Genomic DNA, 18,128 nt, shown 5'->3' on the forward strand with positions numbered 1-18,128 from the left:
TGAATAACATCGTCGTGTTTGGTGTAACAATTAACTTCACTGCTGCGAAAGAAAAAAAATGAGTTGTAAATATCTGCTGTTGATGATGTTCTTGAGGTAAAATAATACGTAATGAATTACATATAGTAAAATGAATCTGAATAATAGTGGCATCCTCAGTTGTCTACTTTCTCGTCATAAGTCGGTTTAAAAAAAGCTGCTAATGGAACATTGAACTCAGAGAATTTGCAATATTGCAGTAATTGTTGCAGTTAGTAATGGATTTGACAATATAGTTCTGTCCGAAAACAATCGCATGGAAACTCTGATTTGTTCATCAATTTTCAGACTAACATACTAGTTACCGTTAAATACTATTAGCTTTCTGGAACATGCTGGGAATCACAAATCAATTATATATTTTAGTAAGCCTTTCATCGTTTATTTTTTTACAAAAATCCAGAAATTGGTCTTACTAGTGGCACCTTTAGGGAAATAATTTATTTCTTATCCAGAAATGCGCAGAAAAATTGAGCAGGTTTTTCGTTCTACCTGCTTTCTGAGAACTATATGTATAGTTATTTTTTCAGATTTACATTGCAAATAGTCTCATTATCGTACTATTGAGTTGGGATGAGGAAGGTAGGTGTCGTGAAACCTCAAACTTGGGTAATTAAACCTTTATTTAACATGAAGCAAATAATAGCGCTTTATACATATCGTACGGATGCTACACCGTTTAACAAACGCGTAAACTATAAAAAATGCAATAATATAAAAATGGTGAAATAACACAAAATTATAAAGTATTAGACGCATCCCAAAACATAAAGCAAATGATGGTTATGGAAGGATTGGTTGGGTTATATATAAGACTGATTTAACGAATGGAGATTAGATGGGAGGATTTCTCATGGATGAACAAAGAAGATTGTTAACAAGATTAGTTTATATACAGAACTGAACTGACCAAATATTCGGCAGAGGAGGACATTTAAATGATATGAAACAAAGACTGCTAATAAAGGGTTTTGCTAACAAAGGGTTTTTGTTGTGTGAGGAAAAGGAATTAGATAAGAGGAATTTGTTAGTTTTGGATATAATAATTTAAATATTTCGTCTTTCACGACAGTAGGCGTTAAATTGTTTTTTGTACTCTTTATTCGGGCAGTGGACCGCGAAGTTTGTTCCATAACCTTCATTTATTACCATTGTCTAGATTAATAGAGAGACTCTTGGTTTTTTAAGGGACTTTCTCATCTTGCGGCCGTTAGGAAGAAAATCCAGCAATACTTGTTTTTCTGAAAAAATCCTAGTGATATGTAGAATGCCCTTGATAATGCATTAATAATTTGAATTATAGTTGTGAAAATAGAGAAAATATTGAAAGGTACTGCATTTTAAACTGTTGTATTTTTCCATAATACGATAGCTTGACTGGTAGGTCAATTGCTGACATGTTGACGGCATGAAGACAGTCTTTTAGTCACGTTGTAGAAAAAACTATGCTTTACAGTAATTCAAATGTGGGATTACAATTATCCCAACAGAAATCAGTTCTTATCAGATGAAGTATTTGGAATTGCAGTCCGCGTTACGATCTGCTGAAGATTGCGGTGTGATATATTAGTGACACATTTGATCAGTCGTCGAGAAACCTCATCAGTTTTCTTGATAATTGTTTTTCATACTAAAATGAATGCGAAGAGTCAGACGAAGTTGCTGAATGTATGTCGGATTGTTTTGAAGAGTTCCTCGACGTAACCAGAAATCAAATTTTTATCCATTCTCATAACATATACTCAGCTGCTGAAGGTATCAGTAAAACTTGAAATACTTTGCTTTTCACTGACGAATTTTTAAGATGAAGTCAGTGTAAGTATTTTGAGATATATTGGACTGCTTAGAAACTCGAAGTGGTGTTAAGTGATATCGGTACTGAACATGGAGGGGAGAGGGAGGTGGGGTGCTTTTCATTTCGCGCTGAGCTTGCAAAACTTGCAGTTTGCAGTGCGATGCTGTTTGTTTAAGCGTCATTATCAAATTACCTCGGATACTTCTTCACTTCAGTTCTGCATTATGTGATCTATAACTCACGGAATGAAAAATCTTTTGCTGTTACGAATTGCTTTTCACGGAAATTATTACGAAATCTAAATTACAAACTGTTTCTCTTCACTTTTACTTATACATTATCTCCACTGATTTGATTTCATCAACTTTCATTATTGGATGCAAGTAGTTTGAGTGCATTTTAAAATGACAACCACTAGCTACAAACGACACCCATTCTGACATTTTGCTGTTACGTAAAATCAATATCCGATACTTTTCATATCCGCAGGAGAACTTGCTGAATAATATCAGAATTGTCAGTTGCTTTAAGTAGTGTGCGATGATAGATTAGTTTTGGTCCACGTTAGTGAGATATCAATTGTTGCATTCGACATACATAGGAGAAGCAGTGGTCATGGAATCTGTAAAAGTGGAAGATGCGTTAGTGCTTATGGAGGTTGTGTTGCAAGAATAGGTTGTGGTTGGAGAGGTAGTCCGAAGTACCATTTTAAATCGCATCTTGCAAAATTTAGTTGGGATTGAACTATTACTCACTGTCATACACTCAACAATACATTGTTACAGTTTTGAATTGTGTGTAAGGTCAGATCTGAATTTATGTGGTAAATTAGTATTATTTGTGACGTTTTACTGAGACATTTTACAGCATCACTTTAACGCTGTTTTTAGCAGACATGGATTTTGTTCGTTCCTCTTCTTTATCTCTACTATCGCTTAAGCTGAGATCTAGTATGCTTCCTGCTGTAGGACAGAATGTCCGCCATTCCCACGCGTTATGGTTTCCAGATGCAAAGTTTCATCACGAATTTAAAGTATGTCTTTATCAATAATACAATTGTATGTGTTAACTAACGTAACAAACATTTTCGAAATAAACTCTATATTATCATATCTAAATTGTATTGTATTTAGCAGAAAAGCTAATTAATATATGGTTCAGAAGGCAAGTGTGATCGGTCGTGTTTGGGCAGCAAAGACAACTGAATATGAGAAACATGTTGGGACGAGCGAGATACTAGAAAATTATTGCAGAAGACCGAGAATGTCAGATATTGCAGATTTCCATGAAAAACCTCTGCATTATTATCTTTTGAACTTCGGTCCTCAGCATCCAGCAGCTCATGGTGTGCTGCGATTGATTTTAGAATTAGATAATGAAGTTCGTTTATTATTTAACGTTTTTTCTGTAGTTCATTATAGCATGGTTATTCATCGTGTATGTATATTTTACAGATGGTTATGAAAGCAGTACCTCACATTGGGTTACTTCATCGTGCCACAGAAAAATTGATTGAATACAAGACATACACTCAAGCTCTTCCATATTTTGATCGTTTGGATTATATAACGATGCTCACAAATGAGCAAGGCTTTGCACTAGCTGTTGAAAAATTGTTGGGAATTGAAATACCTCCTCGAGCTAAATGGATTCGCAGTGAGTTCTTTCCCAATTTACAAAAATTCATGGTATTTGCTTTTTGTAATAGCTTAATTTTTTGCAGCATTATTCGCTGAATTAAATCGTCTTGCAAATCATGCATTTAGTATTGTGACGCATGCACTGGATATTGGTGCTATGACGCCTTTATTCTGGATGTTTGAAGAACGCGAAAAACTGTTCGAATTCAAGTAAATGACTTTTTTTTTTTTTTTGCAAACTCACTTTTGATGGTTACTTTCATTGCGTAGATTTTTTAATATTAAAGACTCTTGATTCATTTGTCGGCGAAGCGAATGACATGTCTCATCCACACCATTTTCATTTTTTTTTTTCTGTCTTTTTTTGTCTCGAATGCAGTGATATATAAGTTGTCTAGCTTACTAATTGGAGATTTATGGTTTTTAAGTTGTTCTGGAATGGTAACTTCTTGTGTCTTGTCACTTCCGTCACGCTATCCTCTTTCTAGTAGTTACTAATTTGCTTATGTCATCATATACTTGAAACTGGGTGCAATTTGTTTCCTTCACTTTATATATATATAGAATCTCTGATGTGGAATTTTAAAAAGAATGTCTTGATTTTTCCAATGATAGATAGCATTAGCATGGATTAATGCTAGATGTATCTGCTATTGATAAGTTTGAAGCTGGAGTAACTGAAATAGAATCAGAACTTTTGATGATTTCTTGACTTTTCAATTTCAGTTCAATCTCTTGTAGAGCTGACATTGTCCATTAATATAAAAAAAATATTTGTTATATGTTCCTTCTAATCAGTTTGTATCAGTTTGTCACATTCTCACCCTTAGAGTGATTTTCATCCTTTGTGAAGTCAAGGTGTTTGTAATCTACATTTTTTGATACGATAGTTCTCAAAACTAATGTTATTTTGGTAAGCCTGGTCTGAACTAAACTGTAATTTCATTTCAGGTGTCCTTGAACACATCTCTTATACTAAAAAGATAATGTAAGTTTAAAATTCTGAGGTTAACGCAGTGATTTCTCAACTCTTGAGTTACATCTGCTCTAGTTTTCTTTCTCGTCTTCTCGTGAAAAAGCTGTAGTTCTCAGTGTGACTGCTGAGGCGGATTTGATAGTAGAAGCTAAGTCATAAAGTGCATTATACTGATTATAAATAACTATTTGATATACAATTTTTTGACATTGTTATGCTGAAAAATGTTATTTTTTAACGAAGCTAATTTTATTTGGCTACTCTCTTTTAATGATAAAGTAATGCATCTTGCGTTCTATTGCTCTTTAAATGCGAAAAATCGTAGTAACATCTCGAGGCTTAGACTTGTTTTTTAGCATCGAACATATTAAGAAATATTCAATTGACTTCGTTTAGAAAGTAACTGATACATTCATCTTCGTATTGCATTCTGTAGTGTGATGCGTACACAAAAAATTAAGATGGTATTCTTTACTTGTTGGAGTCCAGTCAACTACTCATAACTAGCCCTAGAGATACTGTTTTTCGTTTCTATTTAATTCTTTTCTTCCTTTTCTACTGCCAGTGTCATTTGATGATAAGCATCCTACAAGCCTGATTTCAGTGAGAGAGTCTCAGGAGCAAGAATGCATGTGAATTATATAAGACCGGGTGGAGTGGCGTGGGACTTGCCACTGGGTCTGTTGGATGACATATATGATTGGACCATCCAGTTTCCACAACGCATTGATGCCATGGAAGATATGCTTACCGAAAATCGACTTTGGCAGGTAATGTTTCTTTTTTTTAATGTCTTTTTCTGTTTAATAAAGTGAATGAAATTATTTTTTGATTTAAATTATATGAAGCACTCAATAGACTTCCATTTATAAGTTTGGTCAGATTTAATTTTAAAGAACTCAAGAGTTTCAATGGTTTATTCAAAAGCTAATTTAGCTTATTGTTTGTTGAAGCGGTGCTCACTGAAAGCAAAAATTAAATGTTTATCATTAATCGTGTGGAACATTTGTTTTTCTTTTATTTTTTGATTGTAGAGTCGTACACGTGATATTGGCTTGATATCTGCGACAGATGCACAAAGCTTGGGTTTTTCGGGTGTTATGCTACGTGCATCCGGAGTTAAGTACGACGTGAGGAAAGCACAACCCTATGAAGTTTACGATCAGATCGAGTTCGATGTTCCTGTTGGAACAAGGGGCGACTGTTATGATCGGTAGGCAATGACCAAGAAAAGTATATGGTTTGTTGTGACATTCTTCTGGTTAATATAGGTACCTATGCATATCACTGCTGAATTTTTTAATCCAGTTTTATGTTGTAATTTTTATATTTTTAGGTATCTCTGTCGGCTAGAAGAAATGCGTCAAAGTTTAAGGATTGTACTAGACTGTTTGAACAAAATGCCTCCAGGAGAAATTAAGGTAGACGATCATAAGGTTGTACCACCGAAACGAGAAGAAATGAAGGTTAAAGAAAATTATCATACTTTTTTTTTCATATTGAAACTGAAGTTTGATTTGTTTCCGCATGCATAGGAGTACGTTTGGGAATATTTGTAGAACAGCATGGAGTCGCTCATACATCATTTTAAATTCTTCTCTGAAGGCTATCAAGTACCACCGGGTAGCTGTTATGTTCCTATAGAAGCTCCGAACGGTGAGTACGGTACTTATGTAGTTGCAGATGGGACATCAAAGCCGTATCGATGTTTTATCCGGGGGCCGGGGTAAGCCATTTTTGCTTATCTTTCTTTTTTGTGTGGTAATGTAAATTGTTAGGTTTGAACCTTGCTATTCATTTCGGACAGTGCTTATTTGTAGATTTAAAGCAATTATCTCAATTTATCTCAAGTTACATATTGGAAAAAGCTGTGAGGTAGTAAAGACTAATAGCAGGAAGATTTGTTTTAAAGAGCTATGAAGAATCTTCAAAAGAACTGAGATTTTTACGGGAAGGAACATTTAAATGAGGCTGTTGTTTTTAGCTTTGTAGATGTTTAGTTTTACAACTTTCATGTAGTTCCACTGGATAGATTTATTTACATTAATGAAAAAAGTTGCGAGGAATTCTTTTCATTATTCTCTTCACCGACATTTCGTGGAGATCAGATCTCCTTGGCTTATAAGGTTTTATCTTTTAGAATAATAGATGTAAGACTTTATATATGTTCCATTTTCTCATGTAAATTTACTTGCTTATTTTGTTATGCAATTTAATTGGACTAAATAACAAAATTGTTAGTGATTTAATACCAGTTTAACGTAAGCTAAACTAATCTTAGTTAAACATGAAGTTAATCTCAGTTTAACATAAAATTATAAATAAAGTTGATGTTAGTTTAACACGAGTTTAAAGCCTCAGTGAGAACGCGTTTTTAATAGAATAATCAAGCATAAAGTCTTGGATTGTATGAACTCTGTTTATTTTGAAGTAAAATTGATTCAAATATTGCAGATTTGCGCATTTGGCTGGTTTACACGACTTAACACATATGAGTTTGATTTCTGATGTAGTTGCAGTTATTGGTACAATGGATATTGTTTTTGGTGAAGTAGATCGTTGAACGTCGGAAGTTGAATCTAGATTTCTAAAACACTGATTCATGGATTCTACTTTTTTTTATGTTTATTTCTGTGTTTGATGATGCTTCTAACATGCATTTGTGTGGTTGAGTATTGCTTACTGCTAACATTAGTTCTCTGTAAAAAGGATTAAGATACAGTATTGTTATGTAGGCAATACTTCGTTAAGTTGTCGCTTTATTATTATAGCGCTTTGTTTTCAATGTGATCTCGAAGTTGAATCTGAATTGACTATGCCAGTTATTATTTTGCATGTGATAATTTTATTTTAATCGTGTATGTAATGTATAACTTAAGTGGAAAAGTGGAACTTACCTGTAAATCAGTATAATTTTCTAAAATGTTAATAAAAATATGTATATGTACACGGGTAGCTGTTCTGCTCAGATGCGATTGCATCATGCATCAAATTGCGATATCGTTTTGGTTCTGAACATAAGCTTTACTACTGCTTATAGGTCATATCTTAATTGGCAAGTTGCTGTTTGAAATAAAGAAAGCAGAAATATTCTTAGATCCTACTGACTGCCGTTGTATAGAATCAGTGATATGGTCATGATTGTTTCGTGTAGGAGGTGGGGTCTTTTTATTACGTATAGACGAACCAAAGCGGGAAATTTGTTTTCATTCTTTGAGATGATGGAGATGAGCGTTATTTCGACTCAAATTACTGGACTTTTTTGGCTGTAAGCCATTGTTTCCTGAAAAGGAGATGCTGGAGTGTTTAAATGCTTTGAATCGGATTATATACTCGATGGACAGGTTCTTGCTCTTCCTTTATTCTGTGTGGTCGGGTAGTGCTAAGTCCTTAATTCGGCTTCGTGTTTCCATCACTTTCTTTACAATCGGCATAAGGCAAGATCCGGTTATAAATTTTTGAATCACTGATAATCATTGGTAAATGCAAATTAGCTACTAGGTTGCTTGCTGTGGAAATTGAGTCAATCTTGGTTTTTGTCATTGTGTTTTATAAACTTCAGGAATTTCTCGTTTTTCTGCCGCCTTTCTATTTTAATATTTGCAGCACTAACCTCCCTATCCTATCTTAATATTTGTATAAGGTTATTATTTAAATAAAAGCTGTGCATATGAGGTACTGCTTATAGATATTGTAGTAAGGAACTTGGTAGCAAAACGTAAATACTTGAGGTATGAGTATAATTTCTGAACGTGAACGATATTCTGCTGATTCATTTCTGAAAATGAGTAATTATTTGTGTATTAGGTGAATTATTTTTTATCCATAAAATGTATTACTGAAACTAAAAAATATATTTGATGAGTACCTTTTCAAATTCATAATTATTTCGATCGTTTGTTTTTAGTTTTTCAGTTTCAGTTCTCGAAGACTCAGTTGGTTATGGCGACAACTTATGCTAAGATAGGGAATGCTCCCTTCAGGTAGTTCAGATCTTTCTTGATCCTACTTCATTATGTGCCTTTACTTTTTGAGGGAAAATATGTTTTACACAACATATCGATGTTTTCCAGATTGCTTTGTTTTTTTATTTTTTTGTTTTTTTTTTTTTTTTTTTACATCTCAAGAGATATATGGCGAAGGATGTCATTCATCTCCTATTCGCATGCTTTCCAGCTGTCGATTCTTGAATTAAAATTCGATAAGTGCATAAAGATGTGACAAATCTTTAAGCCGTACAAATTCGTCCTTCTGTTCTGGCCTAATTCATTTCTATTAGTTATTTAATGCTATGGATTACCGAACCAGAGGTGGTGAAAATCAATGTTGTAATATTAAAATTTCTTCATAGTTTCCATTTTATCAATGTTTTTATATGGCTCACCGTGTACCTTAATAAATTAATGGTAAATTGCAGATGACTTTAATAACCATTATTTTTATGCCATTTTCAATGTGGATCGAAGCTGGGATTGTCACTGTAAAAGTTACATTGCTTCCCTTTTCTGTCTTTTTGGTATGAATAGCTATAATAGTACAAGGAGAAAAAATTCAAAAATTAATCCATCTGAAGATGAAAACCACTTCGTGCTATTTTTGGAAGGAAGTAACTGGAGGAGGGTGATATTGGGTAATATTGATCTGACTGAGAATCTGATACTGTCATGTTAGCACTGAGCCTAGTGCGAATTTCTTTTCTGTGCAGAAATCTGTACACCTCCCCTTCCTCCCTCTGTCCCTCTGCCCTTATCCTTTTTCCTTTACAAAATGTATTAATCGTTTTGCATTTTATCCTCCATGTACAGATTCCATGTTACTTAACAACTTTGTGATAGTGACTGATCAGTCGTAGCAGCTGCACCCTGGGATACTCTTTCAAAATTTCCTATTTAAACAGTGATAGAATTATTCAGGTACAGTCATCGTTCATAGTTTCATTCACAGACTTATCATTAACTAAATTCAAAATTTAACTTAGTCTGGAAAGAATGTTCTGCTGCTGCCTTTCATATGGTTCATTTGATAAATTAGAGTATATAAATATTTATGGATGTTATAGTTTGAGATGCTGAGACTCATAACATATTTTTAGCGAATTTGTAACACATCATCTGTTGTAACAGAAATCTTTTTAAATGGAGAGGTCAAAACATCATCGAAAAACCACTAAGGTAGTAGACCAATTACAATTTGACATAAGCTGATAGATTTAGAAAGTGTTTTTGTAATGATGGCGGGGACGTGATTTGGCGATCGTCAAGTGAGGTAGGTGCTTGTACTGTTTCTTTTTCATGATGGAAACTGGATTTATTTGGAGCATTGGGATCGCATGACTTTCGGAGAAAAAATTTACCCTTAGATCTGAAGTAAATGCTGCTTTAGACTTATTTCAGGCTTTATACTAATTAAGTCTTAGCTTGAAGTGAATGTAAACTCTTTATTTCGACAAAAAAACTTCAGTTTGCCAGTTGAATTTTTTTATATTCGATGTTGTGTTAGTGGTGGATACACTTGTTGCGGAGCGGTTAACTACTGGTCCTCGGTGGTCTTCTTGGTCTGATCGACGTTCAGTAATTGATATTACTTCCTGTGTTGTGAATTTCACGTACCTATTAGTTATTAACGGAGGTAAATGATTGAGTGTATAGTGTTTTATAGCATGGGTCGATTTCCGCTGCCTACTGAGAAACAGCGTCATCAGATTGTCCAGAATCGTAAAAATTACGAAATGAATCTCTCCGCCAGTCTTCGTATGCAATCCACGACACAGCGTGGGACGAGCGTACCCCCGAAAATTTGTAAGTTTTTGCGTTTTTTCAATTTTCTTCAAGACCACCTAATTACCTATGTATTTGCTTTGTGTTTACTTCGTCGAGAATATATGTAAATTGAATTGAGTGTCAAATTAAAAAAAAAAAATTTCTATTTATAAGTACGTTCATGATATGTGTCTTTAAACTTTTATGTTTCCATCGCCATATCTTCGGTATTTAGTTCTCAATTGGAATCTGGTTTAAAAACTAGAAGCTCCACATGTTTGTATTATCTCTTTTTATGGCATTTAAAGTTATTCCTTAGAATGTGATTTTTTGGATCGCACCATGTTATTTATATCACAGCTTTTATCGGTGCTTCAAAATTATTTCGTTATGGCTCTACGTGTGGAATGTGTTATAATATACTGCAGAAGAAGCATGTGATTGCATTCATCGAACATTCTATTCAGTCCATTGCTGGGCCTTCCAGTGGTTGCTCGTATTATTGTTAGTTATGATTTCAGCGGAGACTTCGGTAGAAACTTCAGATATGCCACAGGTAATTGAAGCTGAAGTTGTACGCTCATCTCCTGGTGTTTTGGTGGTGCAGTATAAGCAAGAAAGCACTCAGTACACGGGTATTCTCCTTGCTGAGAACGGGTGAGTGTATGACATATTTAAAAAGCATTTTCCCATTCTCCAAGATTGTGCTAATTGTATTATTTATTTCAAAGTTATGACCTTTTTTCACATAGTAATGGTAATGTATTCATACAAAACTTCAAGCTCTGTGTTGTAGTATCGTTTCGAACACTCAAAAATTACTGAATTTGCTGTTTATTTTTTTTTTTCCTTTCCTTAAATTCTAGGAGCCTCTTATAATATGGAATGCGATAATGTGCATTCTTTTGTATTTGATGTGTGATGGATCAGCAGCCGAATTACATAATGAAGATGACAGAATTGGAATGGAGAGATAAAGTTTATCGTAATAAATATATGTAAATATGTCTATGTCTATAGATTTCCGTAATTATTAATTGCAGTGCAAATGGAACACCGGGTATCATCAGCGAGGATATGTCAAGATTTCGGGAAACAATTAAAGCATACGTGGATGCACCTATCATTGATCAATGGACATCTGTAATTGGTGAGCGATTTACTACTTCTGGTCTTCAATTACGCGCTCGGAGTTACATGCGCAAAAACGGTCGTATGGTTTGTGCCAGTTGTATGGAAGCCATTCCAGATAATGAAATGGTTAATTCTTCATTTAAATTCATCTTCATTATCCATTAGTTTTATTATATTGGTAGCGCTTTACTGTGCATTATTCTAAAATCTTATGTATTTGCATCAAGTTCATGTTTCAAGCATTTTTCATTATCATATATGGAAAATATAATAAAATATCCTAAATTTCAGATGTCTACTGTCATTTAATTAAATAATTTGTCAGAAATTTTCCTCTTTAAAAAATCCATTCTGTGACCTCCAGTTTTTTGAGATAACACGCAAACACTTCGTTAATGCCAACCAGCGGAAACTGCAATCATTTCCCAAAGAAACGAAACGTATAGTGGCTCAGTTACCGTCCTCAGAAAAACCGGTCTGTTTTCATTGTGCATTTTCTGTTCAAACAATAAATAGCAATAAAATTGCCTAAAAACTTATCTTTTCAAAATGTCATTTAAAAATAAAGCTAAATAAGCGTAGCATGAAAGAAAAATGAGCAAAAAAAAAAAAAAAAAAAAAAAAAAAAACCAATAGGAAAAATTAAAAGTTCTACGACAAGGTAAGAATTTAATTGATAGTCAGATATCAAGAGGTATTAAGAAATGTGTGTTACTGTTACGTTTTAGAGTGTACTGCTGTTAATATTGGAAGCGGACGTTAAAATTATTCAGGAAGAAAATAATTAAATGCCATGATCGTGCATGATTAACTGCATGGTGTTTACGAAAAACATTAAATTGGAATTTAGCAGGTTCAGCGAAACTAACTGTAGTTCTTACTGTTTTGCTTTTTTCATGCAAATGTCCTAGGGTAATTGGGGTTTTTTTTAAATCAGTTTTAACTTCTTGCAACTGCTGAAATTATTAGAATGAAATGTGAAAAACTGATTGTTTGAATAGCGGAATAACTTTATGAAAGTTTTAAATCTAATTTGTGGATGTTCAGAGTTACCGCTTTTTTCGAAAAAGTAGTTCCTATGCCATTCTAATTTATTCTACTGCAATTTTTAGTTCTTCGTTTGTTTTTTTTTTTTTTTTTTTTTTTTTACTGGGACTTAATTTGTTATTTGTGTATTGTGGATTTTGTGGTAGATATAATAAAATGTAATGTGCTAATCGAAAGGTATTTATGTCACTTATATGACTAGTAAAACTTAAAGTGATTCTTCATTTTATCAATGTAAAAAAAGGAAATTAGGAAAAAAAAAATGAAAACCACTATCGACAAGTTCTTGTTTTTCTTCTATTACGCATTTTTTTTTTTTTCTTGAGATTAGCTAATCTTTCTTTTCTTCTGCTCTGACGAACTCTCCAAACTTTGAAGATCTTGCTTATCGCTTGAAGTTTCTTCATTTTTGCGAACTAACTAAAATACTGCACTAAAAAAAAGTCGATTTACTCTTCTCATAGTTTATTTCTACAGGAATCTTTTTTTCAAGCGTAATGTTTCAATGTGCATGTTTCTATCAGTTCATCTTTTCCTGTATCGTTATTGTATTAGTGGTATTCTGCTTTATATATTTTCCAGATAACTTCCAAATGCATGTGTTTTCCATCTAATTTTTGCTTCATTCCATTGCCAAATTCAAAGATGCCAACGGAACACATCAATTTTTGCTTATAATTACACGCTTTTGTAATTCTGCAAGTCGAATTATTGTCATTTGTAGCAACATTGCTGTACATCGTACTGATATCCATACTACTTTACATTTCGCATGTTGGGTAGCAGTCTTTTGTATTACATCACAAAAGTTCTACAAAGATGAATAATTGATGGTATGTTCGTGAATGGAAGAAAACAATAAGGTATTTATATTCTCTAGAAAAGTACCCTAGTAGTCATCGATATCTTTACACAACTTCCAGTTCTTAGATCGAGATACGGTGTCACCATGTTAAGCTCTGCTTGGTTTCGGGATTTCGTAATGAGTCTTTTTCCATAAAAACGAGTTAGTGTCTATCGGTTGACAGATTGCCGTTGCAGATAGTTGTTGATGAGGTTGGATATGAATTGTTGGACGAACATTTAAGCGGTGAAACAGCAGATTATTCCTCAGATGCCTCCGTGAGTTCAACACCATTACGAAGAAGGAATAAGAGGAAAGCATATGTTCCACGTGGTGCCTGTAGCGTCTTGGTTCCTGCGGGAGTGGATTTATTCGAACCAGAATACGACCCTCTTCCCGGGCCTTCAAGTGGTATTTCATTGATAAACTTCATTATCACATTTTCATCTAGAACAATTATAAATATGTTAGAAATCTTTCGACTACAAGCTGTAAAGCTTCAAATATAATAGGTTGCAGGGTATCATCTAAAGCTATTTGTCCCAAGTTCGTCTCTCATTAATGGTAATTTAATTACAGGTTCAGCGAGAGGGTTGTGCAACGTTGAACTTTCACATAAACATGCTAAGGTATTTGTTGTTTGTTAGATACTGTTTTAAACATAAAAGACAAGAAAGTAGTTCAAAGTACAGATTTTAAAGTTTCAAGTGGCTATTCTTCTGGACATTATAACTAACCAGTTTGTAGCACATCCTTTATCTTTTTTATTTCTTTGTCTTCTTAATAATTCGAACCAAGTATTGAAATCTGTATGTTTTTTTCATCTTTAGTCTTTTATCTGTCTATAATTCATCTATGATTTTTCTTGTGAATAATGCTTAAATAAAAAGCTTTGTTAGGACTAATTGGATGGTAAGGGGCTCAAATTTCCCAGTAAAGATGTAGATTTATCTGCTTATGCGATATGCCAGTACTTGCACGAACAAGTCTACTATGTACTTCAGTAAGTGCGTGTGTTTAAACTTTAAAGCGAGAAAATAAGTTCTTAGAAGAAGGTAACATTTCTGGTTTGATTTTAATCCATTTTCCATCCTAAAGTTGAAGTATGTTAGTCTTTCTTTTTCTGCTTAATTTTTCTACGAACATAGTGAAGCTTTAATGTAAATTAAGCTATTTTGTCAAATCTCACGATACAGAGAAGAGAACTGCTTTGATCAAAATGGCAGGAATGGTAAGTTGAGTGTTTCAAAAACTGTGTACGACTTCAGTGAAGATTTTTTTGTAAATAGGGATTTGCTGGTGAATCTCGGGCTGCTTTTGCTGTGGTGGCATTAAAACTTTTGCCATTCACGGATGTTGAATGAGGATGTTTTCATTTATAGGGAGGGGGGGGGGGGGGGGGGGAAGGGTATAAACCTTGTTCTTGTGAAATATATCACAGTTCAATCAGTATGCTGAAGTATTTGTGTGAAAGGCCCAAAAATATTCTTCATATTGGCACTTTGCTCTTACGGTAACCATTTTCAGAGTAGATGGTTTGAAAAAGAGTGCAACCCTGGGAAGCTTAGCTTTAAAAAAGAGATGCCCATTCTGAAATGTCCCAACTCCTCCTGTCGACATTTTGCTGTATTGAGGATTAGTGTGCTGAGATAGTGAAGATATTTGTTGGTAGTACTTTTGAATCACGCAAGATGCTATCGGGAGAATTTTTTCATCAACTGTACCTTTTTTGAATTAATCGTTGGTGCTAAAAAAAAATTTATGTGCCATTCTGTTTTGTGACTGCCGTTTAGAATATTTTTTCTGTATTTTTCCACACTGTTTGAGAGCCGCTTGCTGCCGACTTCGGTAACGATAAAAAATCGTCGCGTTAGTTCGGACCTAATAAGGAATAACGCATCCGGTGGAATAGTTGACTCGCTTTCGAACAACAATCCTGAACCAGCTAGAAATAAAGATGTCCGAAATGTTAGCGGTAGCTCCACTCGTCGATTCAAAAGCGACAAAATTCGAAGGGCTTTTTCGTCAGAGTATTCGATAAGGAAACCAGTCAGTGATTCGTTACATATGACATTCGTTCGACAATCCAATGAACACGATATTTGTTCATCAACCGGGTATGTTTTTTTTTTTTTTTTTTTTTTTTCAGATTTTGAATGGTTGTGGGTCCACTGAAGTTTTACCCAACACTTTATGGAAATGAATTTTCAAGTGATTAAGATGCTATGCATTTGGACAGCATGTGAAGAATTTGGCATCTCAAACCATAGTTTAGGTCATCTGACGACATTTGTTGCCATAAGTGGGTTCTGTGCTTCTGTCATTTTTAACGTGTTTTACTTCACATACTTTGAACATTTTGTTCCTAATCGTTTTCAGATGTCGTTCGCGTCCACCAATCGTAGATTCCTTCCGCCAACAGCCATTTACTATACCTTCTCTTGATCGTTCGCTTATTCGTTTTACTGCTAGCCCCTCTTTCCCGTCTCTTGATTCCCCAGAAATGAAAAAAACGGGACTTGACGTAATGGAGAAAGTCTGTCTTACTTCAAGTAAGGCCGAAAGTGGAAGTAATGTGATGGAACGTAATCTTCCATGTCGACCTCCGATTAAAATTGTGCTGAAACCAGTCAAAAAGAATGAATTGAATCCATCCCTTCGACCAAAGCGTGAGGTGCAGTATTCTCCACCTATAAACAGCTCAGACGTCGTTGCGCGAACCTCAGTACGTTCGGCACCTGATCTTCGTTACCCGTCAGCTATTGAAAAAGCTGTGTTTAAAATCCGTCCTTCAATCCCACAAAGACGTTCAGATACTGGATGTCCACCGATGATTAAAGCTACTTCAACAGAAATAAAGACTGTGAGTTACTTGTTGCATCATGATTTGAGTGATATTTGGTGACGAAGCTTCTTCAGCAGAAGTCGAGATGTATCACCCTGTTAGTTACGATATGTTCCTCAGTAGGCTTGAATTCTCTTAAATGAATTAGTGGTCAACAATCAAGATTTTTCTTTGCATTTCCGTTGGTAATATTAATAGTGTGAAATTGATAATATTAGCGGTATAGACCTTTCATGTAATTTTTTCCAATTTAAAGAAATGAAGGTTAAGGTGTAGTTCCGGATTTGATTTACACGGATTTACATAAATGGTACAGAAGTTTGTCATATTATCTTTAGCCTATCGTTTTCTTTTTTAGCACTTTGATCATGGAAATGATGGAGATGAATCCATTACTATGAAAACTTATATGCCTTCAACAGAAAATTTCTCGCAATTGTTTGAAAAGCGAGAAGGTGCTCAAGAGAAGCATGCAGCAGGAATTGAACTTGCGCGTAATTTCCCAGCGCCGATGGAGAATAATGGCTTTAGAATTGGTGACATTGTTTGGGCGAGGAATGGAATGTTTCCATATTGGCCAGGTCGAATTCATGAATTCGTGAAGGAAAATAAAAAGGATGGAGCATCCATTGTATGGTATGGTGATAATACGTACACTCCTTTCATCGAATTCTCTCGAATCGAAAAATTTGCTGAGTCCTATGACACAAGGTTTGTGAAAAGGTTACTTTGTTATGTAAGAGAAAACACAAGTCGTATTTTGTTTACGAACAAACAAAAAACACATTGTTCCAAAACTTGTTTAATGTTAAAGTAGAATTATTGCATGTTTATTGCTTCATTGATTGCATCCATGCTTATGCTATGATGTTCAGGTTCAATCCCATGCGTCCAGATCTCAAATACCACAAGGCCGTCGCTAGTGCAATCATATCTTGTCTCCCAAATAGGGGCTATTTTGAGAAAAAGTTGTCTTCACAAGTTCACGAAGTACTTGTGAAGGAAAAAATCGATCTTGGTGAGGTGAACATAATTGCAAAATGTAAGAAAAGGACGTCGAGTGGCTCATCCAGCAGACGAAGGTTGACATCGGTTTTTTTCTATATAGCAATTGGAAGTGGTTTTTTCTTCTTAGACACAATTTGTAGTTGTTTAAACTATCATCTATTTCAGGAAGATCGTTGCTGCGAAAATGGAAATTCAAGAGATTGAAAAAACGGAAATTGTAGAAACCGCAATTCCAGCAGCAAGGACAAATGGTGATGAGCCTCCTTCATCGAGCACTTCTGTCATAGCTGTCACTTACAATTCTGATGCGTTAATTACACTAGGAGCAGCAAAAAAAGCATCTATTATTCCTGAAACGGATTCTTTTGACTCGAAAAGATCTGTAAGTGACGGTGGCTCACAACCACCAGTTATTGCATATGATTCTGACGAGCTTTAATACTTTTATCTCTGGGTTATTTTAGCCATGGTAAAACAGCAATAGAAAAATCCTGGCCAAAAGTAGAAGTGTTTTTAGATACGATATTTTCAGGAAATTCCGAGTTGGTTAGAGACAGATTAATGATAATTCATTCTTACTACTCTCTGTCTGAATTAGCAGTAACGCTGTTGCAAGTAGTCGCATTTTTTCTGCCTGGTAAGTTTGTTATCTTTATGCATAAAGGCAGTTTTCGTTAGGTTCTAGTTATAAAGACAAATGCTAACTCTGATATCCAAATATTTGTGCGGTTCATCTTTGTGGTTGTACGTTGTTACCGAATGTTTTCCAAAGAATGCTTATCTCAGTCGACTGATTTTGGTTAGACCCTTCGAATACTATAAATTTGATTTGTTATTACCGAAATATTCCTATATATTCTGCGTTGTGTATGCTCATTTATCCATTATTTTTCTTTAAATTTATGTATACATTGTTTGTCTTTAAGTTACTTATATTCATAGATGAATTATTTTTATCTACCATGAAGTCGCAGTGTAATGCGCAGAAAAGCATATTGTTCTCATAAGATAAACCGAAAAGTTTTCTCCAGTCTAATTATC

General features: G+C 34.5%; 2 protein-coding genes across 2 annotated transcripts; both read left to right on the top strand.

Moving 5' to 3' along the window:
* Window positions 1–2,729: 2,729 nt before the first annotated feature.
* On the top strand, window positions 2,730–7,013 carry Bm9645 (Uncharacterized protein; the record flags this gene model as incomplete). Its single annotated transcript, XM_001899036.1, has 9 exons — window positions 2,730–2,867; window positions 2,996–3,214; window positions 3,289–3,490; window positions 3,558–3,684; window positions 5,055–5,220; window positions 5,485–5,663; window positions 5,787–5,916; window positions 6,010–6,176; window positions 6,905–7,013. 9 exons carry the CDS (start codon window positions 2,730–2,732, stop codon window positions 7,011–7,013), a joined length of 1,437 nt encoding a protein of 478 aa, XP_001899071.1.
* A 1,379-nt stretch (window positions 7,014–8,392) lies between these two features.
* On the top strand, window positions 8,393–17,649 carry Bm9646 (Uncharacterized protein; the record flags this gene model as incomplete). The annotated part of the gene is made up of 13 exons (XM_043073944.1): window positions 8,393–8,433; window positions 10,109–10,248; window positions 10,731–10,866; window positions 11,253–11,469; window positions 11,717–11,818; window positions 13,432–13,645; window positions 13,814–13,863; window positions 15,062–15,351; window positions 15,614–16,097; window positions 16,438–16,790; window positions 16,955–17,161; window positions 17,253–17,469; window positions 17,620–17,649. 13 exons carry the CDS (start codon window positions 8,393–8,395, stop codon window positions 17,647–17,649), a joined length of 2,481 nt encoding a protein of 826 aa, XP_042929878.1.
* Window positions 17,650–18,128: the final 479 nt, after the last annotated feature.

The sequence above is a fragment of the Brugia malayi genome (genome assembly GCF_000002995.4).
Source record: "Brugia malayi strain FR3 genome assembly, contig: Bm_v4_ChrX_scaffold_001, whole genome shotgun sequence".
NCBI classification, from domain to species: Eukaryota; Metazoa; Nematoda; class Chromadorea; order Rhabditida; family Onchocercidae; genus Brugia; species Brugia malayi.